General features: G+C 41.0%; 1 protein-coding gene and 1 long non-coding RNA gene across 2 annotated transcripts; both read left to right on the top strand.

Moving 5' to 3' along the window:
• Window positions 1-2,045: 2,045 nt before the first annotated feature.
• Window positions 2,046-4,968, top strand: LOC309505756. Its single transcript, XR_014208576.1, has 3 exons — window positions 2,046-2,074; window positions 2,673-2,917; window positions 4,441-4,968. It is a non-coding gene; the product is annotated as an uncharacterized lncRNA (long non-coding RNA).
• Window positions 4,969-8,026: 3,058 nt separating this feature from the next.
• Window positions 8,027-20,474, top strand: LOC309505848 (uncharacterized protein; the record flags this gene model as incomplete). Its single annotated transcript, XM_082179312.1, has 4 exons — window positions 8,027-8,405; window positions 9,147-9,320; window positions 10,029-10,184; window positions 20,380-20,474. The coding sequence occupies exons 1-4, from the start codon at window positions 8,276-8,278 to the stop codon at window positions 20,472-20,474; spliced, it is 555 nt and encodes a 184-aa protein (XP_082035438.1). The 5' UTR covers window positions 8,027-8,275.
• Between the last annotated feature and the right edge of the window lie 3,648 nt (window positions 20,475-24,122).

The following is a 24,122-nucleotide window of genomic DNA, read 5'->3' as shown; positions in this document are numbered from 1 at the left end:
CCCCTTATCATTTTATGGCCTGACAAAACAGACTTATTAATATTTAGAGTCTATACAAATAAACATAATTCATTTGTTTCGGCATGTTTTCATTACATTGGACAATATATACTATCATTTCATACAATATATTGGAATTAAATCACAGCAAAAATGATAGATAGGCTATGCTGTATATTTATTGGTATTGACGTTATTTTATGAAATTGCCCCGCCCTTACCTCAGACAGATGGAAAGGCGCTCCGCAGCTGAGACAGATCGCCTGTAGTTGGTGTCCATTCGTGAAATCCTGTCAGAAACCCTATCTAGCAAGGTATCAAACTGGGCACCCATCATTCTCATATAACGCTGGAAGCGACTATCATCCCGGCGCAGTTCCTTTAAAAGACGGTGAAATTCACCAAGTTTAGTGCGTTTCTGGATGGTGCTGTGAACCCAGACACGTCGACATTTGGATGTCCTCCGTTTTTGGATCTTCCACAACAAATACAAAGCAGCAATACGTCTTATTCTAGACATGACGGAAACGTACGGCAGAAATAAAGTGTTGTTGTTGTTGTTGATACTCTTTTTGGCGGGATATTTATTCGCTAGTGACACGGACGCGCGAATGGATTAAAATGTGCAAGCGTCTAACTAGCCTTTAATTAGTGTTTGGGGTCATACAGACCCCAATGGATTTTTCCTTCATTTTTTAAAAGTGTTAACTTCATCTCAGGGGCATGAAACTCTGGGACTTTTCCTAAATAATCTATCTAAACATGCACAAAAAAACTGGGCTTGATTTGGTTGTTCTAAAGGTGTGTACATTTTTTTTACCTTTTAAGGTGTTTGGGGTCAAAATGACCCCACATTGAAAATGAATGGGAAAATGAAAAAAATGACTTTTTTTTTTTTTTTTTGTCAAAAAAATAAAAGTAAATCCATTATAAATCTGAAAATTTCTACATAGAAACCAAGGTCTGGTCCTAGAACATAAATAAAAAGTAGAGTGAACTTTCTATCTCATACACACACACACACACACACACACACACACACACACACACACACACACACACACACACACACACACACACACACACACACACACACAAACAAACACACAAATGTATGTGTTTGCAACAGAGAGCATTTTTACAGAAATTGGCAAATAAAATAAACAAAACTGGCATAAATCTAAAAGAAATTAGATTTTAAATCAAGGTCTGGTCCTAGAGCATAAACCCAAATTGGAACGAACTTTCTATCTTATACACACACACACACACACACACACACACACACACACACACACACACACACACACACACACACACACACACACACACACACAACACACACATGTATGTCACTGCAACAGAGAGTATTTTTATAGAAATTGGCAAATAAAATAAACAAAACTGGCATAAATCTAAAAAAATTTACATTTAAATCAAGGTCTGGTCCTAGAGCATAAACCCAAAGTGGAACGAACTTTCTATCTCATACACACACACACACAAACACACACATGTATGTCACTGCAACAGAGAACATTTTTATAGAAATTGCCAAATAAAATCAACTAAACTGGCATAAATCTATAAAATGTCAAAATGCCCCCCCAATTTATGGCCTAGTTATGTATTTGTGCAGTAAATAGGTAAAAAAACTTCAAAATTTCCACAAAAACACAGCATAAATGGATAGTTTAGAAGTAAATAAAAAAAAAGATATATAGTTTTCCATATAAAAAAATTATATTTCCTTATGCAATTGCTCTTTAAAAGTTTGGGGTCAAAATGACCCCAAACACCTTAAGTGTTGTCCTTTTTTAACAGTGATTAAAGGCTAGACGCGATAGACGCGAATTTGACGCTCGATTCGCGTTCGGTGTGAACGCACCATAACCCCTCATTTACACTGCACACCTCTGCGGTGCATTACGTCTGCGACAAGGTTTTATTCCATCCTCCACGCGGTGCCAACTCACACCGGGAGCATATCAGAAGCGGAGCGACTGGATGCGTGAGACCACGTGATTTGCCTGTCCGACGTGTTTTTCTGATTTTGGGGTTTCTAGTACCATGGGTAAGTTGGCTAAATGTTTATGTTTTGTCCAGTGTAATTGTGTTTATTGTTATGTTTTTAGCTATGTCATACTTTGTTGCGCTGTTGCCGGCATAGTTAATACACTTAAATGTCCACCATAGTAAAAAAAAAAAAAAAAAAAAAAATTTAATGTGTTGGACATATTTTTTGCGTGTGCTAAGTATCCTAAAAATAAAATTACATATTTATGTGCTTAATAAAAAATACCCTGCAATTTTACTTTTTTTATACTAAACTATATTTTACTATATTAAAATATTGATTTGGTTTAAGGCGTAATATTAAGAAATGTGCATTTTGCAATAAAGAAATGCTCCAAATAAAGGTTAATTATTATTTTAAGTGATATGTCAATAAATATGGATTTGAAGTATACAATGAAGTTAATGTATTTTAAATAGATTTTGGTATAGTTTTTTTTACTAGGGTAGTAAGGAACGACAAGGATAAAATATTTGTTGCTGTGTTTTCGTCCTTTAAAATGCATCCTCAATTATCTCATATCTATATTTCACATACAGTGCCTGTGAGCAGGAGGAGGACACTGACATTTGTTCTCCTACTTGAAAGAATACAGAGGGGCAGAAGGAGAAGGAAACGGTGTTGGGTGCATCCTCTCAACCAGCGAAGGAGACAACAAGGTGATTTTTATCATCTTGTGGCTGAACTGAGGCTGGACAGCCAACGCCATCATCTGTACTTTAGGATGAGTGCAGAGCAGATGGATGAACTTCTGTCCATCATTGGCCCTGAACTGACCAGACAATCAACCAATTACAGAGCTGCCATAGAACCCAAGCAGAGACTGGCTGTTGGATTGAGGTAAGATCATAAATGTCATAGACAACAAATTGCTGACCACAAACTCAAGAAAGTTTTTTTAAATACCAAATTCTCAGACAAGTATTTTTTTATTATTAATAAACATCAAATAAACATTCCACTTTTTTAAAACAGGAAAAGTAACAATAAGCATTTTTTTGTTTTTTTGTTTTTTTTTACAAACAACTGAAACTCAACAAAAACAAGTAGCTATTAACAACTGAGACAGTTTTTCCCTGTACTGGCTACATGTCTCTGTAGTAAGACCCCTCATTGCTCTCGTCTTCCCATTGTGTACCCTGTGGAGGGAAGGTAATAGTCTGAAATCCTGATGGCCTGGAGATGTGAGTGGAGTGCCCTCTAACATCCTGAGTGGGGGGATGCCAACCAGCTGCATGTTGTGGGGGGACAGTTTGGTGGTGTTGGGCTTTTTCTAGGTTGTGTAGGGTAGTCAAGATCTCTATTTTGGCTTGTTGCCTCCTGTCCTTATCCAATCTGTGCAACATTGGCACAAGGCTTAGTGCAAAGTGGTACGCTTCATCTAGTTCAGCATCTGGCATGTGTGGTTTTGGAATAGGCTCTTGAAGTAAGGACATCAGCCTCTCCCCAATGTCTGTGGTCTGTGTTCTGTGGCTCCTTCTTTTTTCTTGTGTAGCACGTACCACTACTGGTGAGGATGCCCGCTCCCTAGGGCTACGGGACCTAGAGGGCCTTTGCCTCTCCTCTGAGGTTGTTGGTGCAGCAAGTGATTGGGCCGGAGATGCAGATATGGACCTCTGTATGGCAATACCAGGGGTACTGGATCGTTCATCTGTACCCAATGATGACAGTGGGGAAGCAGATATTGCACTGTGTTCCACATAGACTGTTTGCAGGGTCAAGTTGCTTTTCGAACTGTATAAAAAGCAACAGCAAAAACAAAATAATTAAGTTGTTTTGAGAAAGCCAGCATACTTTATCTATCTATCTATCTATCTATCTATCTATCTATCTATCTATCTATCTATCTATCTATCTATCTATCTATCTATCTATCTATCTATCTAAAACTTTAAGCTTTTAAAACTTTTTCAAACTTTCTGGCTAGGCTTTTTCAAGCCAACTTAAAGTTTGTCTACTAACTTTACCCATCTAGTCATTGCAATTTCTTTATGCCATGCAAAAAAATTCCATAGGAATGTTATAAAAGTTATACTTTCTTACCACCTTTTTAATAATAATTGAAAAATTACACTGTTGCTTTAGTCAACAATATTTTATCACTGTTAAATTGAATGTAAATTACATGTTTGAAATTTATACAGACCTTCTTGGCTGTAAGTGGGGCAAAAGGAAGGACATTATCTCTGAATATTTCCAGTCCTTTTGACTTCCACCTGCTGATCCACTAGGCAGATTCTTATTTTTTCTGTTTTTCACAAAAGCATCTCTTAATGTCTTCCATCTCGCCCTGCACATGTCGACTGAAACAAAGAAGACACACAGATGAATACAATACTTTTCCTTTGTTTCTTCCCTCACAGGTACTTGGCTTCTGGAGATTCAATGGTCAGCTTAGCATTCAGCTATCGCCTAGGGCACGCAACTGTCATGAACTCTGTCCATATGGTGTGTGCAGCCATTGAAAAGGTGATGATGGAGAGGTTCCTACCCAGGCCAACACAAGACACTTGGAAAGAGGTGGCCCAAGGATTCTGTGAAAAATGGAATTTCCCAAATTGTTTGGGAGCAATAGATGGCAAACATATAATAATACAAGCACCACCACTGTCTGGAAGTCAGTTCTTCAATTACAAGAAGACCTTCTCCATAGTGCTTTTGGCGCTTGTGGATGCTGACTACAGGTTCCGATTCATTCAAGTGGGGGACTTCGGAAGAACCTGCGATGGTGGTGTGTACGCCAGTTCGGATTTGGGGAGGGGAATGGAGACCAACACATTGCATGTGCCACCCAGTACCTCTCTACCTGGTGCTGCCCACCTGGGTGATGTGCCATTCGTCATGGTTGGTGACGCAGCTTTCCAACTCAAACCATTCTTGATGAGACCATACCCCGGAGCTCAGTTACAAAAAGAGGATTTTCAACTACAGACTTTCAAGAGCAAGGATGGTGGTTGAAAATGCCTTTGGCATTCTGTCCTCCAGGTGGAGAATATTTCTTAACAGAATCAACCTGCAACCAAAAAATGTTGACACACTTGTGATGGCTGCATGCATCCTTCACAATTTTCTGCTTGTCCCCAGCGAAAACCAGAGTTTGCTGGATGAGGCAGAGCAGCTGGGGAGACACATGGCACCAGTAAGAAACATGGGAGGAAACAGGGCGTCAACAGAGGCCTGTAATGTGAGGGAGGTCTTCTGCACCTACTTTACCTCTCCTGAAGGCAGTGTGTCATGGCAGAACAGGATGGTGTGATCAAAAAGCATGACTTCAAAGCTTATTGAAGTATCATGCTAGGATTGTAAAAAGCTGATAAGTGATTATGATCCCAAAAGACAAGTATGCTGTATTGGTAAAAAGGTGTTTTGGCCAAAAAATTAAAAAATTAAGTTTTTGTTTGAGAACTTTGGTGTGTTAAACTATCAATTCCATTGAAAAGAGGTAATGTCACTCCCAGCAAATTCACATTAGCATTTGAAAAGCTCGAGAGTGCAAGTCCAAGCACCTTCCCAACAGTACTGTATCTGAACAGCATTTACACAGGGCAGTAGGCTATGTATATAGGCTCCTGTTATAACATTAGTTAAGTTCTTCTATAGTAACATAATTTTAAAACATATAGGTAAGTAACAAAATGTTAAAATCAGATTTGTTTTTACATTAAACTAGGCCTACCTGAAAAACCTCATAGCCTACATAGGTCTATGTACTTCTATGTACTTGTACTAATATCTCATAGGTCCTGTCCTGTGTAATGCAAAGTTACTTGACATTTTAATTGGTTTTCAAGATGCATAAATACTCAATGGTTATATAGGCTACTTTTCAAAATCATGTAGTAGGAAGATAATTAGGAGGTTATTGTATTCACCTTCCACTCCTAAAACGTGTGCAATCAAACTCCATGCCTTGTCCTTTTTGGAATTGTCCTTGTAAAAAGGATTTGTGGTGTCATATAACACTGTGTGTTTTTCAACTTCCAGAATGAATCTCTCGTCGTCCATTTCTTGTCTCTTACCAAGGATATATTGCCAATATACATGCAATACGTTTGGGAGTCTCGAGTCTGCACAGGGTGTTTATTTTGAAATAGACAGGGTTTTTTGACTTTTATTTTGTTTTTCCGGTGCGACTTGGACGCGCGTCCGTCAAAAATAGACTAGGCGCCTATATTTAGCGAAGCGGCGCGGAGAGCCGCTTCTGGGAAGCTTCTGAAACGCGCCGCGTCGCGGCCGGTGTAAACACAAGCATTGACTAGAATGGGCGCGATCAGCTCCGGTAGCCGTGTCGCAGCCGTAATGCGCCGCAGATGTGTGCAGTGTAAATGAGGGGTTAGGCCGGGTTCACACCGGACGCCGAAGCGACTTGAAAGCGGCGCGGAACGGAGGCCGCTTCCTTTCGGCGCCCATGTTAACCTATGGTGTCGTTCACACCAGATGCGGAGCGCCGTGGCCGGCCCGCGCCGTGAAGCGCCAGTTTCGGCGTCTGGTCTATTTTTTGCGCGACCGCGAGTGATCCGCGTCCATTCCGGCAGGAAGTCACACCAAGAAACACGAGACATCCGGTCAATTGTCAAAATATAAGCAATTTTCAAATTAAAATACCGCGAGTGACAAATGTGATCATATTTGTGTATCTAAACAGAGTAGAAAGATGAAAACAAACAAAGAAAAAAACTGTCTACCATATTCTCTCTCTGGCTGCGTGTGTGTCTCAACAACGGATTAATAAAAGAAGTGATTTTCCATTCCGCGCCGCTTCGGCGTCCGGTGTGAACCAGGCGTCATTTGTACAGTGCTGTTGGACCTAAAAGACCCATTTCCTATTTTTAAACCCTTCATATTAACACAGTTATGCTGTTCTTGAACATATTTTATCTCTAAACTATAACATGAATTTATAAAATGTACATTTTCTTTATGTAGACTATATAGGCTATTGAAAATCTGCATGTCCGAAAAATATTTTAACACTGTCATGTTGTAATTTTAACTGCATTGTTGCTTTCTGTATACCGTTTTTTTTTTCTGTTTAAATTGCATAAATCTGTCAATTCTACAAATTAATATGATTATTTTAACTCATTCTTACTGTAAAATCAACATTTTTGTTTGGTTCAGTATTTTACAACAGCATTTGTACTATTTTCAAAATATTACTGTAAATGTAACAAAATGTCATTGTTTTTCTATTTACAAAATTTTGATGTCATGATTTTACAGAATTACACAGGTAATTTCACAGACATTTTTGTTAGCAAGCCATTTTTCCGGGGGTTTTCGGTCAATTTCTTGCATTTTTTCCCCCTTATGAACAACAACTTTTGGTACACGATAAAAACAAAGAGTGACATTAATTGGTAGCAGGGGATCCAAAAATAATATCAAAATATGTTTTTTAACAATTTCAGTGAAGACATAAAACAATCAAATTCTAATTTAAACATCTTAAATATTGGGGATGAATTTAAATATTTTTGTTTATGAATATAACATTTTGCCAACAGTATAAATAAATTAACAAGACCTTTGTTAACTTTGTTTTCATAATACACAATAATAAAGTCAGAATTCTAAGGGAAAAAAAAGACTGATTTTTTTTTTTACAAACCTTTTTAAAAAGAATAGTTTATATCTCACAATTCTGACTTTATAACACGCAATTGCGACTTTATATCATGCAATTCTGACTTTATATCTCCAAATTGCGACTTTATTTCTCACAATTCTGACTTCATTTCTCGCAGTTGTGAGAAAAAGTCCGAATTGTGAGTTAAAAAGTCGCAATTATTATTATTTATTTATTATTCAGTGGCGGAAACAAGCTTCCATAGGTCCCAGAGTGAGTCACCACTGATCATCTTCTCCGTCTGACTATTGCCATGGCAACGCAGTGACGCGGCGTCATATACAAACAAACAGTTGTTCAGGTTAGCAGCGGTTATCAGACTAACGGAGCAGCTAAAGTGTTACAAACGTAGTCTACAGATTTATAGGAAAGGGAAAAAGAGTCTACACAACTCTTCGAGGTTCAGAATCTGACAGAATACGGTGTCATTTAATATATATTCCATATAAATTGAGTTACTTTGACGGAATCTTCAGCTCAGGTGATCATAACAGTAACTTAACGTTAGTTCAGTAGAGTCACAGTCAACAGTTGTAAACGACAGGCAGAGACAGTTTCGATCAGATATCATGTCTGCTTACTTCTCACTGGAGCTGGAGAGTATGTCCGAGGACCCTCAGCCGCGGAGAGGCGCTGTTAAGTCCGCTTGGAGAAAGCCAAAACGCAGGACAACTGAAGCGACTAACCCCAGAACAACAGGTACTGAGTTAATACACCAGAACTGACACATAATTAGGCCAGTGTGCTTTTCACCATCAGTTTACCACAGTTTTTGCAGTAAAACCATAGTAACTAACACAATGAACCATGGTTTTACTACAACATTTATGGTTTAACGTTATCTATGATTGTTGTATTGTAGGAAAACCGTAACTTCAAATTTAACCATGCTTTCAAAATGTATGGTTACTATAGTTATGAATACCTTAGATTCCTTTTACTTTAGGTTTTACTGCAATGTATAACTATAGTTGAACCATGGTTTGAACAAAAAATAACGTTACAGTTTTACCATAGTAAAACCATAGATCTAGTGCTTTTCACAATACATAGGCTGTCGTTTCAAAGCAGCTTTACAGAAAATGCATGCATGCATCACAAACAAATCGCAAAATATGCTTTAATCTGCCAGGAATAACTGTGACAAACTGACACAACAAAGAAATGTCCATATGGAAATAGCTCTAAGATAATACAAGTCAGGACTTTAAAGTCATGTTCAGTTAAATGGACAAAATGATGCTGTCCTTCAACATTTTTAAAGGGCAAGTTCACAGATGTTTTGCTTCTGCACAAACTCCTTAGATCGGAAATCCAACCAGTGGGCCATATGCAACTAGCCCATTTCTCTAGTGTTCTTGGAACATGAACTAGTGAATCATTGAGCTGTAATCTGTGCTAATAAAACAGATGTTTCTAATCAATATTTGTTGTTTGCAGAAAAACTGGCAAAAGAGAAGAACATCTTCAAGAGAGGATTGAAGACTGTCAAACATTCCATCCAAACCCTCAAAACCAAAGTGCGTCCTCTTGTGGATGATCAGGAATCACTGGTTCATCCAGGCACATCCAGCGTAGACGACACATATGCGCTCGAGTCCGAGCCGACAGATGGTGAGTCTCCAGTTATTGTTACTGTACAGTTACTGTAAATGTATCTTATGGTGTGACATAACAAAAAACTAAGAACATTTTCAATAAATACGAGAACCTTTGTTTCATGATATTTCTACTAGGCTATAATTCTGATCCTCTGACATCACGTAAAGTAACTTCTTGTTGCTGATTTGCAGCAGATCAGAAATCAAAAGATTGAAGTCTTTTAAGATGGATATTTTATTTTGTATTTTATATATTTCTGTGCTAGATTTAATTTTTAAAATTTGGTTATATTTACATATTTGTATATCTACAGTAGGCATAATTGCTCCGGGAATCAGACATTGTGTATGTTCATGCACCACGAGTCCGAGTCAATTTACTCTTCATGGACAGAGTGTATTTAATGAAAGTGTATTTCATTCTCCTGATTTAAACATGCGTGCATTTAAATGTCATTTACTCATGGAATAGTAATATAGATCTTAGTATTATTTTAAGTGATGTATCATTTTCTTTAAACAACTATTAAAGATCATTCTCTGGTTTCTCCGGCTCTCTGCACTGGCGTCTGCACAAACTCGCTAGATCGGAAATCCAACATGGCGGCCATATGCAGCTAGCCCATTTCTCTAGTGTTCCTGGAACATGAACTAGTGAATCATTGAGCTGTAATCTGTGCTAATAAAACAGATGTTTCTAATCAATATTTGTTGTTTGCAGAAAAACTGGCAAAAGAGAAGAACATCTTCAAGAAAGGATTGAAGACTGTGAAACATTCCATCCAAACCCTCAAAACCAAAGTGTGTCCTCTTGTGGATGATCAGGAATCACTGGTTCATCCAGACACATCCAGCGTAGAGTCCGAGCCGACAGATGGTGAGTCTCCAGTTATTACCACCCTGATTCATGGCCATTTCAGCCTGATGTTTCTGGTGTTAGTCTTCATTTTTCCTTCTCTACTCCTGTTGGCTCCTCAAATATGCAAAATATATGTAAAAACTAATGTAAACACACACAAAAAAACATATTAATGTAGTGAAGTCTGATATTTGAGAAGCATCACTAACTTGGTCAATTCTTTCTCTGTTTTAAAAAAAAAACATTTTACTGAACTGTACTGTAAATGTGTCTTATGGTGTGACATAACAAAAAACTAAGAAAAATAATACTCCTAATAATATACAAATAGCATGAGAGAGATTTATCTTCATTGTTAGACACTTATTTTCATATAGTGTTTAGTGTAGGAACGGATTATGTCATGGTTGTGTCCTGGGCATGGATGTGTCTAAAGGGTTCCTGTCATAGTTTTAACAAATATGCCTTGTATAATTTGTAAAACAAAATATATTAAAATATCTTCCACTTAAAACAATAATACTACATGTTAAATAAAACAACAAATTATAACGAATAGGCCGTAACGTTTGCCAGCTCTGGGAGAGACTGCGACATCAAACATATACTATCATACTGTATAATACAAGGTTTAAAACATTTAAATAGAGTAGACACATCAAGTAGTGTGAATGTGTGTGATTCAGTAGCTTATAGCTGAGATTAGGCTCTTGACAAATGAATAGCAGGAAAGGTGCAGTATGTAGTATTTTCAAGTATTTTATTTGATAGGCTGTTATTGACAACGCTCTGATTTCTGAGACGCAGAAGGCAGCGCGATTGATTTGCGATCACGCTGTGCTCATTTCAGTCACAGAGTTCACACTCGTTCACATCACACACTCATTATTGCGTAGTTTTTTAGAGGTTTATGTATGATTTTGTGCTCAATCCTGGCTCTGCTACCCAGCAAACACTAGGAGTCTTTGCTGAATATCTTCCCTATTATTGGGTAAAACTGGTTTTGAAGCCATTATCTGCGACTTTGGCGAGTACGGTATTGGACTTCGGCACATAGTAGTTCTGACAGGTCTTGCCACAGCTTGTCTGACCCCTGTGCTGCTTCCCAAACTTTTTTCCAGGAGACCCCTATTTTAACATTCAAAATCCTTAACACCAACACACTCACAGACACGCATTTCGTTTACTGACAGGGATTACAAAATCAGTAGTTTAGTTTTTAATAGATGCAACAACGGCACAAACAATCAGTGTTGTATAAAGTACTAGAAAGCAATACTTGAGTAAAAGTACAAGTATCGTACTAGAAAAAGACTTTGGTAGAAGTGAAAGTTACCTTTTAGAATATTACTTAAGTAAAAGTCTTAAAGTATCTGATATATACTGTACTTAAGTATCAAAAGTAATTTTCTGATATTTAATGTACTTAAGTAATTTAAGTAAAAGTAAAACGTTTTTTTTTTTTTAAAGCAAGCGGTTAGAACTTTGGGTTTGTGAACTTTATTGTGGCTTTCTTATAGTAAAGCATATTCAGGGTTCCAACTTCCCATATCTTCTTAATCTCACTCATCAAATCAAAATCACAGTCTTTTCCAGGACTTTTCAGGCACAAATCTCTTAAGTTCAAAGAACAAACAGCATATTTTTAGAGCTGACATCAAAGAAAAAAAACTGAAACAGAAATTTCACTTTTGTATGAACTTCAGGTAAAAATGAGAAATAAATAATAACCTATTTATATATAATAACCTAAAAAAAAAAAAAAATGACCTGATGGTAGGGAGAATATTTTGGTCATGTGGTATGAGCATTTGTAGGGCTCCCCAGGTCACCATCTCACACACACAGCAACATTAGCCCAACATTATCCTATAACCACTGAGTTTTGAGTTAATTAACATAAAAGGAAATCTCAAGTTTGACAAAACGTATGATGCTTTTAAAGACGTGAATAGCCCTTAACCCTTTCTTTCTAACCTGCTAGCAGTTCTCAAAAAATATTTCTCAGTCTAACATTAGCCTACCTGAGGAAATATTCGGCCCGGCAGTTATGCTATATTAAAAACAGTTAAGCGTGTTTCAGTATTATGGACATATCTTTGAGAGTTCTCTGTTGAATTAAATCAAAAGGTAGGTGCTCGCATAGATATCGGTGCTCGTGCTTTCATGGCGGTTTCAGTTGTGCTTCCTCCTCCTTTGGCATGGCAACAAACAAGCATTACACTGGAGCGCTCGCCGTGCGGTGCAATCTAGAAGCAGTGATTCGCCAAACCTCCCTTATTGCAGTCGCACACATTTCTTCTGATTTTATTTTGTAGTAACGAGTAACGAAGATGCTTAGTGGAAATATATCGGAGTAAAAGTATAAATTTTATCTAGGAAATGTAGTGGAGTAAAAGTGAAAGTTGACATACATTTAAATAGCGAAGTAAAGTACAGATACGTGAAATTTCTACTTAAGTACAGTAACGAAGTATTTGTACTCCGTTACATTACAACACTGCAAACAATAAAATAATAGCATTAACAACTACAGCCAGGTGTTACTTGCAACATAATGGGCCCTATTTAACGATCTGAAACGCAAGTATCAAGCGCGAAACGCAAGTAACTTTGTGGGCGGGTCTTGGGTGCTGTTGCTATTTTACTGGTTGGATAAATGACTCTTGCGCCCGACGCAAATCTAAAATGAGTTGGTCTGAAGTAGCTTCATTATTCATAGGTGTGGTTTGGGCGTAACGTGAAATAAACCAATCAGAGCGACATCTCACATTCCCTTTAAGAGCAGGCGCACTTGTTCCATGGCGGCTTGCTATTATAACGGCGGATTTGCCAGACGCACGGCAGGAGCGCTTTACAGTCGAGGAGACCGACGTTCTCGTCAGGGCCGTAAAACACAGAGAAGTGACATTGGGGATGGAGAAACACACCCAAATTAGCTTTGGTTAAACAGGCGTATAATAATTTGGGTAAATGTGTAAGCTAGATTTATGCCTATTTTTTCACATCTTCATGGACACCACAATGATTTCCCTCATGTGTTCATATTTTTCCTTGTAATAATGTATGGTTTTCTAAAAATGAGAACTGTTGCGTCTGTGTGTAGATGAGATAAGCAAAGTGTATGCGCGTTGTACACAAACTCGCTAGATCGGAAATCCAACATGGCGGCCATATGCAACTAGCCCATTTCTCTAGTGTTCTTGGAACATGAACTAGTGAATCATTGAGCTGTAATCTGTGCTAATAAAACAGATGTTTCTAATCAATATTTGTTGTTTGCAGAAAAACTGGCCAAAGTGAAGAACATCTTCAGGAGAGAATTGAAGACTGTCAAACATTCCATCCAAACCCTCAAAACGTCTTGGTTACATATGTAACCCTCGTTCCCTGAAGGAGGGAATGGAGACGTAGTCGACTGGTCGGGGTCACGCTTAGGGATCACGCTTAGGGCCTGTCATCATTGGCGTGCGAGCTTTGCATCCACGCTCGCCCTGCAGCGCGGGTATAAATACGGAAGCGGATGCACGCACCACTTGTCTTTCTCTTCGGAGCCGATCGGTCTTCATGACGGTGTCTCTGAAGAGTGTTGATTCATTCAACGAGTCAGTGTGTCGGTGCTTCTTCTGGAAGTCTCTCCTGTTGCTGGTGGTTCTACAGCTTGAGTGCAGCGGGTCGCAAGCCTTCTGAGCTCTCAACTGCTGTCAACAGCACTCCTCTTTGTGTTTGGGGATCTCTTATTCCGGTATGGAGATGGATACAGTCCAACACGTCTCCTGAGAAGAGCATGTTTTGGTCAATGTCGTTAAGAAGTGAGAAAGGGTCCCACTGAAACCTTTCAGAGGCTCCTGGGGCGTATGGCAGCCGCAGCCGCAATAGAACGGCTTCCTCCATGTGAAGACCGCTTCAGCACTGGCTTCATGGCCGAGCCCTGAGGTGGCCGTGGCCGAGCGGCACGCTCCGTGTGACAATCATCCTGGCCTGCCGCCGAACCCTCAGCCCATGATCAGACCTTTTGTTTCTCCGGGCCAGCCGCCCCTAGAACAAGTGTCCACCAACACCGGCTGAGGGGCCACGTACAACAGGCATGCAGTAACTGGGGTCTGGGTGGGCCTCCGACTGCATTGGCATCAACTGCCTCGAGTTGCTAGCATTACACCTTGCTTTGAGACACCGCAAAATGCCGCTGCTCAGCAAGCATGTACTGGTCTGTACAGACAACATTGCGACCGTTGCGCTACACTTCCCTCACATGACGCAACTCGCCCGCCAACTCCTCCTATGAAGTCAGAGGCTTCTCAGGTCGCTTCATCCACTTTAAGTTCCGGTCTGCTAAATCGTGCCACCGACGAGGCTTAAAGTGGATGCAGCAACCTCAGAAGCTGCCTACTCCATAGGAGGAGGTGGCGGTCGAGTTGCGACATGTGAGGGAAGCGTGGCGCAATGGTCGCAATTAGGGATGGGACGGTATGAAAATTTCATATCACGATTATAGTGACCTAAATTATCGTGATTATCAATATTATCACGGTTTTGTTAAAACGAAATGAAAGTGTTCAAAAAGAACTGATGCTCACAGTAAAAACAGTTTAATATTTGAAAATCAACAAACAACAAATAAAACAAGCAGCTCTATGCACTTTTTTAAGCAAGATTATATTCTGTGGCATTTCCTTCCTTATAATGACCGTCGTCAATAGCAACGCATCATAACACAGCGCACATCCATGTATCGTAACGGACGCGCACGCGCTCTCTCGTTTCATTCAAATACAACTTGCCGTCTCCGTTCTTGGGCGATTGTTTTGTATGCTGTACAAAATGGATTTATAAACAGGTAAGACTTAAAACAGTAATCTCAATTCAATATGTCCCCGTAATTGTGTGGTAAAAAATAAATAAAATCGGTGTAATAAGTGTACAATGATAGTCTTGTTTGTCTTGTTCGTTCGTCTTTGGCTCAAAGCCACTTGCTGCGAACTTTTCTTCGCGGAAGCTTCACGTTTATTTCAAGTGAGTGAGAGAAAATCTTTCTACTCAAAACAACATTTTGTGCCCAATTATTTCCCAGACGTAGTTTTTGGTAAGTTAACTTGCCTTGCGTTCGCTATAAACAGTGGGTGATGGTCACACAAGAGGACTCGGCAGATTTGAAGTGTTTCCCCCCTATTGTAGTGACCATCCTCGATGAAGTTTCACTCAGGACTTTTGTAAAAGCCAAAATATGACCAGATTTGGTCCTCTTAAAACGCTGAAAAATCTCCCGAGCACGTCCACTACCTTTCGCCATTCCTTCTCGAATAAAAACAACAACATTGCGCGCTGCGCCTGCGTCGAGACTGTTGCTGGCTGGACAGGATTTACAGTGAGTTATTAAAATCGCGATAATCAAACACAGTTTTAATGATAATTCAATTTTGAACGATAATACTAACCGTCAGTACATTTTATCGTGGTTTATAGTGAAACCGGTAATCGTCCCATCCCTAGTCGCAATGTTGTTAGTTAGTAACTATTGTTAATAACTATAAGTTAATAACTATTGATCGTTGCGACGGAAGTGAATCAATCAAACTAACTTTAGCTGGACAATAACTGTATTCTAGAGATGCTATTAAGCCAAAACAATCTCTGTTACTTTAATTTCCTATTATCAATGTAAAGCCGCTTTGGAACAATCTACATTGTTAAAAGCGCTATAAGACGCCGCAAAATGCCGCTGCTCAGCAAGCATGTACTGGTTTGTACAGACAACATTGCGACCGTTGCGCTACGCTATCCTCACATGACGCAACTCGCCCGCCAACTCCTCCTATGAAGTCAGAGGCTTCTGAGGTCGCTTCATCCACTTTAAGTTCCGGTCTGCTAAATCGTGCCACCGACGAGGCTTAAAGTGGATGAAGCGACCTCAGAAGCTTCTTACTCCATAGGAGGAGGTGGCGGTCGAGTTGCGACATGTGAGGGAAGCGTGGCGCAATGGTCGCAATGTTGTTAGTTAGTAACTATTGTTAATAACTATAAGTTAATAACTATTGATCGTTGCGACGGAAGTGAATCAATCAAACTAACTTTAGCTGGACAATAACTGTATTCTAGAGATGCTATTAAGCCAAAACAATCTCTGTTACTTTAATTTCCTATTATCAATGTAAAGCCGCTTTGGAACAATCTACATTGTTAAAAACGCTATAAGACGCCGCAAAATGCCGCTGCTCAGCAAGCATGTACTGGTTTGTACAGACAACATTGCGACCGTTGCGCTACGCTATCCTCACATGACGCAACTCGCCCGCCAACTCCTCCTATGAAGTCAGAGGCTTCTAAGGTCGCTTCATCCACTTTAAGTTCCGGTCTGCTAAATCGTGCCACCGACGAGGCTTAAAGTGGATGAAGCGACCTCAGAAGCTTCTTACTCCATAGGAGGAGGTGGCGGTCGAGTTGCGACATGTGAGGGAAGCGTGGCGCAATGGTCGCAATGTTGTTAGTTAGTAACTATTGTTAATAACTATAAGTTAATAACTATTGATCGTTGCGACGGAAGTGAATCAATCAAACTAACTTTAGCTGGACAATAACTGTATTCTAGAGATGCTATAAAGCCAAAACAATCTCTGTTACTTTAATTTCCTATTATCAATGTAAAGCCGCTTTGGAACAATCTACATTGTTAAAAGCGCTATAAGACGCCGCAAAATGCCGCTGCTCAGCAAGCATGTACTGGTTTGTACAGACAACATTGCGACCGTTGCGCTACGCTATCCTCACTTGACGCAACTCGCCCGCCAACTCCTCCTATGAAGTCAGAGGCTTCTGAGGTCGCTTCATCCACTTTAAGTTCCGGTCTGCTAAATCGTGCCACCGACGAGGCTTAAAGTGGATGAAGCGACCTCAGAAGCTTCTTACTCCATAGGAGGAGGTGGCGGGCGAGTTGCGACATGTGAGGGAAGCGTGGCGCAATGGTCGCAATGTTGTTAGTTAGTAACTATTGTTAATAACTATAAGTTAATAACTATTGATCGTTGCGACGGAAGTGAATCAATCAAACTAACTTTAGCTGGACAATAACTGTATTCTAGAGATGCTATAAAGCCAAAACAATCTCTGTTACTTTAATTTCCTATTATCAATGTAAAGCCGCTTTGGAACAATCTACATTGTTAAAAGCGCTATAAGACGCCGCAAAATGCCGCTGCTCAGCAAGCATGTACTGGTTTGTACAGGCAACATTGCGACCGTTGCGCTACGCTATCCTCACTTGACGCAACTCGCCCGCCAACTCCTGCTATGAAGTCAGAGGCTTCTGAGGTCGCTTCATCCACTTTAAGTTCCGGTCTGCTAAATCGTGCCACCGACGAGGCTTAAAGTGGATGAAGCGACCTCAGAAGCTTCTTACTCCATAGGAGGAGGTGGCGGGCGAGTTGCGACATGTGAGGAAAGCGTGGCGCAATGGTCGCAATGTTGTTAGTTAATAACTATTGTTAATAACTATAAGTTAATAACTATTGATCGTTGCGACGGAAGTGAATCAATCAAACTAACTTTAGCTGGACAATAACTGTATTCTAGAGATGCTATAAATCCAAAACAATCTCTGTTACTTTAATTTCCTATTATCAATGTAAAGCCGCTTTGGAACAATCTACATTGTTAAAAGCGCTATATAAATGAAGATGACTTGACTTGACTGAGCAGCGGCATTTTGCGGCGTCTCAAAGCAGTTGATGCCAATGCAGTCGGAGGCCCGCCCAGACCCCCGTTACTGCATGGCTGTTGTACGTGGCCCCTCAGCCGGTGTTGGTGGACACTTGTTCTAGGGGCAGCTGGCCCAGAGAAACAAAAGGTCTGATCATGGGCTGAGGGTTTGGCGGCAGGCCAGGGTGATTGTCACTCGGAGCGTGCCGCTCGGCCACGGCCACCTCGGGACTCGGCCATGAAGCCAGTGCTGAAGCGGTCTTCATGTGGAGGAAGCCGTTCTATCGCGGCTGCGTCTGCCACACGCCCCAAGAGCCTCTGAAAGGTTTCGGTGGGACCCTTTCTCACTTCTTAACGGCACCGACCAAAGCATGGTCTTCTCAGGTGATGTGTTGGACCGAATCCATCTCCATACCGGAATAAGAGATCCCCAAACACAAACAGGAGAGCTGTTAACAGCAGTTAAGAGCTCAGAAGGCTTGCGACCACCGCTGCACTCACGCTGTAGAACCACCAGCACCGGGAGAGACTTCCAGAAGAAGCACCGACACACTCACTCGTTGAATGAATCAACACTCTTCAGAGACACAGTCATGAAGACCGATCGGCTCCGAAGAGAAAGACAAGTGGTGCGTGCATCCACTTCCGTATTTATACCCGCGCTGCAGGGCGGAGCGCGGATGCAAAGGTCGCACGCCAATGTGTGCATTGGCTCGTTTGATCAATAATCGAAGATGACAGACTCCCTAAGCGTGATCCCGAGCCAAAGTGTGTCCTCCTGTGGCTGAGCAGGACTCACAGGTTCATCCAGACACATACAGCGTAGAGCCGCCAGCCGACACAGATGCGCTCGAGTCCGAGCCGACAGATGGTGAGTCTCCAGTTATTACCACCCTGATTCATGGCCATTTCAGCCTGGGGCCGGTTTCACAAAGCTATTTTAGACCGGTCTATAGTGTTAGACAAGTCTAAAATGTGCTCATAGACTAGTCTAATGCAAGTTAGAGTGTTTCACAAAAATAAAGACTGACATAATTTAGACCCAAAAAATTAGACACCTTACCCCCAGGCTAACTTAGGTCTAAGACTCTATGTTACCTTGGCAACCAGCAGTAACAATCAGTTACATTACAAACAGCCAAAAGAAAAGGGAAAATGGCTCATAATTTAAAGATTTCTTCTTGTTACTACATTCTCCGCTAAATTTCCCAAGTAAAATGTCCTTGTAACTGTTATACTCCTCCAACAAACACATATTTTCCGCTGGGGTAAACTGCACTGAGCGGTTGAATGTGCTTACTCGATCCGCCATGTTTTTTGTTTTGAAAAGTGTCTTATTTTACCCAGAATGCATTGTAGTGTAGTCCTACTTAAGATAGTCAGAGTCTTAAGTGCTTTGTGCAACGGTCTGATTTAGATGTCTATCTGAAGTCTGACTATCTACTATATCTAAGCCATAGTCAAAATCTATCTTTGTGAAACCGGCCCCTGATGTTTCTGGTGTTAGTCTTCATTTTTCCTTCTCTACTCCTGTTGGCTCCTCAAATATGCAGTAAAAACAAATCTTTTTTTAAACACCATTTAAAAAAAAACAGCAACAACAAAAAAAAATGTATGTAGTGAAGTCTGATGTTTGAGAAACATCACTAACTTTCTGAATTCAATTCAATCAGCATGCCCATAGACGCACAAATGGGTCCAAATGCATTTGCTATTTAAACAACGTGGCGCAGGAAGTGAAAATTATAACTGCGTCGGGCTGAAACTAGCAAAAAACACTCGCGCCGCGTCTGGCGCTGTGTTGCGCCGGGTGTATGATAGGGCCCTTGAGCTTAAGCTAATCTTAGACTAAAATTCATGTTTGAGCTGTTTTAACTGAAACCATATCTTAAAATATTTCAGTGCCATTTTTTTGTCTCAAGATACACACCAGTAATGTTTTTTTTTCTTTCTAAAGCACGTTTAAAAAAAAGCTACTTAAATGTCCTAATTGAACTAAGGCCTAATCCTGGCTTAAACTAAGCCCTGTCTGTGAAACCGGGCCAATGATTACAATATAAGGAAAATATCTGGCAGTTTTGTATATTTCCATCTATAGTTGTCTCTAGGCATCACGGTATCAACGAACAGGGAACTCCATTGATTTCATTTGTTTGCCTTATGCATCAGATCAAGACGCATTTAATTCTCTGCATTTGCATATTCAATTATTTATACTTATATATTTTGGAGCAAGTAACCCCACTCCTATACCCTAATTCAATTTACTCATGGAGTAGTAATATAGATCTTAGTATTATTTTAATTGATTTTCTTTAAACAACTATTAAAGATCATTCTCTGGTTTCTCCGGCTCTCTGCACTGGCGTCTGCACAAACTCGCTAGATCGGAAATCCAACATGGCGGCCATATGCAACTAGCCCATTTCTCTAGTGTTCTTGGAACACGAACTAGTGAATCATTGAGCTGTAATCTGTGCTAATAAAACAGATGTTTCTAATCAATATTTGTTGTTTGCAGAAAAACTGGCAAAAGTGAAGAACATCTTCAGGAGAGAATTGAAGACTGTCACACAGTCCATCCAAACCCTCAAAACGTCTTGGTTACATATGTAACCCTCGTTCCCTGAAGGAGGGAATGGAGACGTAGTCGACTGGTCGGGGTCACGCTTAGGGATCACGCTTAGGGCCTGTCATCATTGGCGTGCGAGCTTTGCATCCACGCTCGCCCTGCAGCGCGGGTATAAATACGGAAGTGGATGCACGCACCACTTGTCTTTCTCTTCGGAGCCGATCGGTCTTCATGACGGTGTCTCTGAAGAGTGTTGATTCATTCAACGAGTCAGTGTGTCGGTGCTTCTTCTGGAAGTCTCTCCTGTTGCTGGTGGTTCTACAGCTTGAGTGCAGCGGGTCGCAAGCCTTCTGAGCTCTCAACTGCTGTCAACAGCACTCCTCTTTGTGTTTGGGGATCTCTTATTCCGGTATGGAGATGGATACGGTCCAACACGTCTCCTGAGAAGAGCATGTTTTTGGTCAATGTCGTTAAGAAGTGAGAAAGGGTCCCACTGAAACCTTTCAGAGGCTCCTGGGGCGTATGGCAGCCGCAGCCGCAATAGAACGGCTTCCTCCATATGAAGACCGCTTCAGCACTGGCTTCATGGCCGAGCCCTGAGGTGGCCGTGGCCGAGCGGCACGCTCCGTGTGACAATCATCCTGGCCTGCCGCCGAACCCTCAGCCCATGATCAGACCTTTTGTTTCTCCGGGCCAGCCGCCCCTAGAACAAGTGTCCACCAACACCGGCTGAGGGGCCACGTACAACAGGCATGCAGTAACTGGGGTCTGGGCGGGCCTCCGACTGCATTGGCATCAACTGCCTCGAGTTGCTAGCATTACACCTTGCTTTGAGACACCGCAAAATGCCGCTGCTCAGCAAGCATGTACTGGTCTGTACAGACAACATTGCGACCGTTGCGCTACACTTCCCTCACATGACGCAACTCGCCCGCCAACTCCTCCTATGAAGTCAGAGGCTTCTCAGGTCGCTTCATCCACTTTAAGTTCCGGTCTGCTAAATCGTGCCACCGACGAGGCTTAAAGTGGATGCAGCAACCTCAGAAGCTGCCTACTCCATAGGAGGAGGTGGCGGTCGAGTTGCGACATGTGAGGGAAGCGTGGCGCAATGGTCGCAATTAGGGATGGGACGGTATGAAAATTTCATATCACGATTATAGTGACCAAAATTATCGTGATTATCAATATTATCACGGTTTTGTTAAAACGAAATGAAAGTGTTCAAAAAGAACTGATGCTCACAGTAAAAACAGTTTAATATTTGAAAATCAACAAACAACAAATAAAACAAGCAGCTCTATGCACTTTTTTAAGCAAGATTATATTCTGTGGCATTTCCTTCCTTATAATGACCGTCGTCAATAGCAACGCATCATAACACAGCGCACATCCATGTATCGTAACGGACGCGCACGCGCTCTCTCGTTTCATTCAAATACAACTTGCCGTCTCCGTTCTTGGGCGATTGTTTTGTATGCTGTACAAAATGGATTTATAAACAGGTAAGACTTAAAACAGTAATCTCAATTCAATATGTCCCCGTAATTGTGTGGTAAAAAATAAATAAAATCGGTGTAATAAGTGTACAATGATAGTCTTGTTTGTCTTGTTCGTTCGTCTTTGGCTCAAAGCCACTTGCTGCGAACTTTTCTTCGCGGAAGCTTCACGTTTATTTCAAGTGAGTGAGAGAAAATCTTTCTACTCAAAACAACATTTTGTGCCCAATTATTTCCCAGACGTAGTTTTTGGTAAGTTAACTTGCCTTGCGTTCGCTATAAACAGTGGGTGATGGTCACACAAGAGGACTCGGCAGATTTGAAGTGTTTCCCCCCTATTGTAGTGACCATCCTCGATGAAGTTTCACTCAGGACTTTTGTAAAAGCCAAAATATGACCAGATTTGGTCCTCTTAAAACGCTGAAAAATCTCCCGAGCACGTCCACTACCTTTCGCCATTCCTTCTCGAATAAAAACAACAACATTGCGCGCTGCGCCTGCGTCGAGACTGTTGCTGGCTGGACAGGATTTACAGTGAGTTATTAAAATCGCGATAATCAAACACAGTTTTAATGATAATTCAATTTTGAACGATAATACTAACCGTCAGTACATTTTATCGTGGTTTATAGTGAAACCGGTAATCGTCCCATCCCTAGTCGCAATGTTGTTAGTTAGTAACTATTGTTAATAACTATAAGTTAATAACTATTGATCGTTGCGACGGAAGTGAATCAATCAAACTAACTTTAGCTGGACAATAACTGTATTCTAGAGATGCTATTAAGCCAAAACAATCTCTGTTACTTTAATTTCCTATTATCAATGTAAAGCCGCTTTGGAACAATCTACATTGTTAAAAGCGCTATAAGACGCCGCAAAATGCCGATGCTCAGCAAGCATGTACTGGTTTGTACAGACAACATTGCGACCGTTGCGCTACGCTATCCTCACATGACGCAACTCGCCCGCCAACTCCTCCTATGAAGTCAGAGGCTTCTGAGGTCGCTTCATCCACTTTAAGTTCCGGTCTGCTAAATCGTGCCACCGACGAGGCTTAAAGTGGATGAAGCGACCTCAGAAGCTTCTTACTCCATAGGAGGAGGTGGCGGTCGAGTTGCGACATGTGAGGGAAGCGTGGCGCAATGGTCGCAATGTTGTTAGTTAGTAACTATTGTTAATAACTATAAGTTAATAACTATTGATCGTTGCGACGGAAGTGAATCAATCAAACTAACTTTAGCTGGACAATAACTGTATTCTAGAGATGCTATTAAGCCAAAACAATCTCTGTTACTTTAATTTCCTATTATCAATGTAAAGCCGCTTTGGAACAATCTACATTGTTAAAAGCGCTATAAGACGCCGCAAAATGCCGCTGCTCAGCAAGCATGTACTGGTTTGTACAGACAACATTGCGACCGTTGCGCTACGCTATCCTCACATGACGCAACTCGCCCGCCAACTCCTCCTATGAAGTCAGAGGCTTCTAAGGTCGCTTCATCCACTTTAAGTTCCGGTCTGCTAAATCGTGCCACCGACGAGGCTTAAAGTGGATGAAGCGACCTCAGAAGCTTCTTACTCCATAGGAGGAGGTGGCGGTCGAGTTGCGACATGTGAGGGAAGCGTGGCGCAATGGTCGCAATGTTGTTAGTTAGTAACTATTGTTAATAACTATAAGTTAATAACTATTGATCGTTGCGACGGAAGTGAATCAATCAAACTAACTTTAGCTGGACAATAACTGTATTCTAGAGATGCTATAAAGCCAAAACAATCTCTGTTACTTTAATTTCCTATTATCAATGTAAAGCCGCTTTGGAACAATCTACATTGTTAAAAGCGCTATAAGACGCCGCAAAATGCCGCTGCTCAGCAAGCATGTACTGGTTTGTACAGACAACATTGCGACCGTTGCGCTACGCTATCCTCACTTGACGCAACTCGCCCGCCAACTCCTCCTATGAAGTCAGAGGCTTCTGAGGTCGCTTCATCCACTTTAAGTTCCGGTCTGCTAAATCGTGCCACCGACGAGGCTTAAAGTGGATGAAGCGACCTCAGAAGCTTCTTACTCCATAGGAGGAGGTGGCGGGCGAGTTGCGACATGTGAGGGAAGCGTGGCGCAATGGTCGCAATGTTGTTAGTTAGTAACTATTGTTAATAACTATAAGTTAATAACTATTGATCGTTGCGACG

This window comes from Leuciscus leuciscus (genome assembly GCF_965113295.1).
Source record: "Leuciscus leuciscus genome assembly, chromosome: 9".
Classification (NCBI taxonomy): domain Eukaryota; kingdom Metazoa; phylum Chordata; class Actinopteri; order Cypriniformes; family Leuciscidae; genus Leuciscus; species Leuciscus leuciscus.
This window is presented reverse-complemented; position numbering and strand designations above follow the sequence as displayed.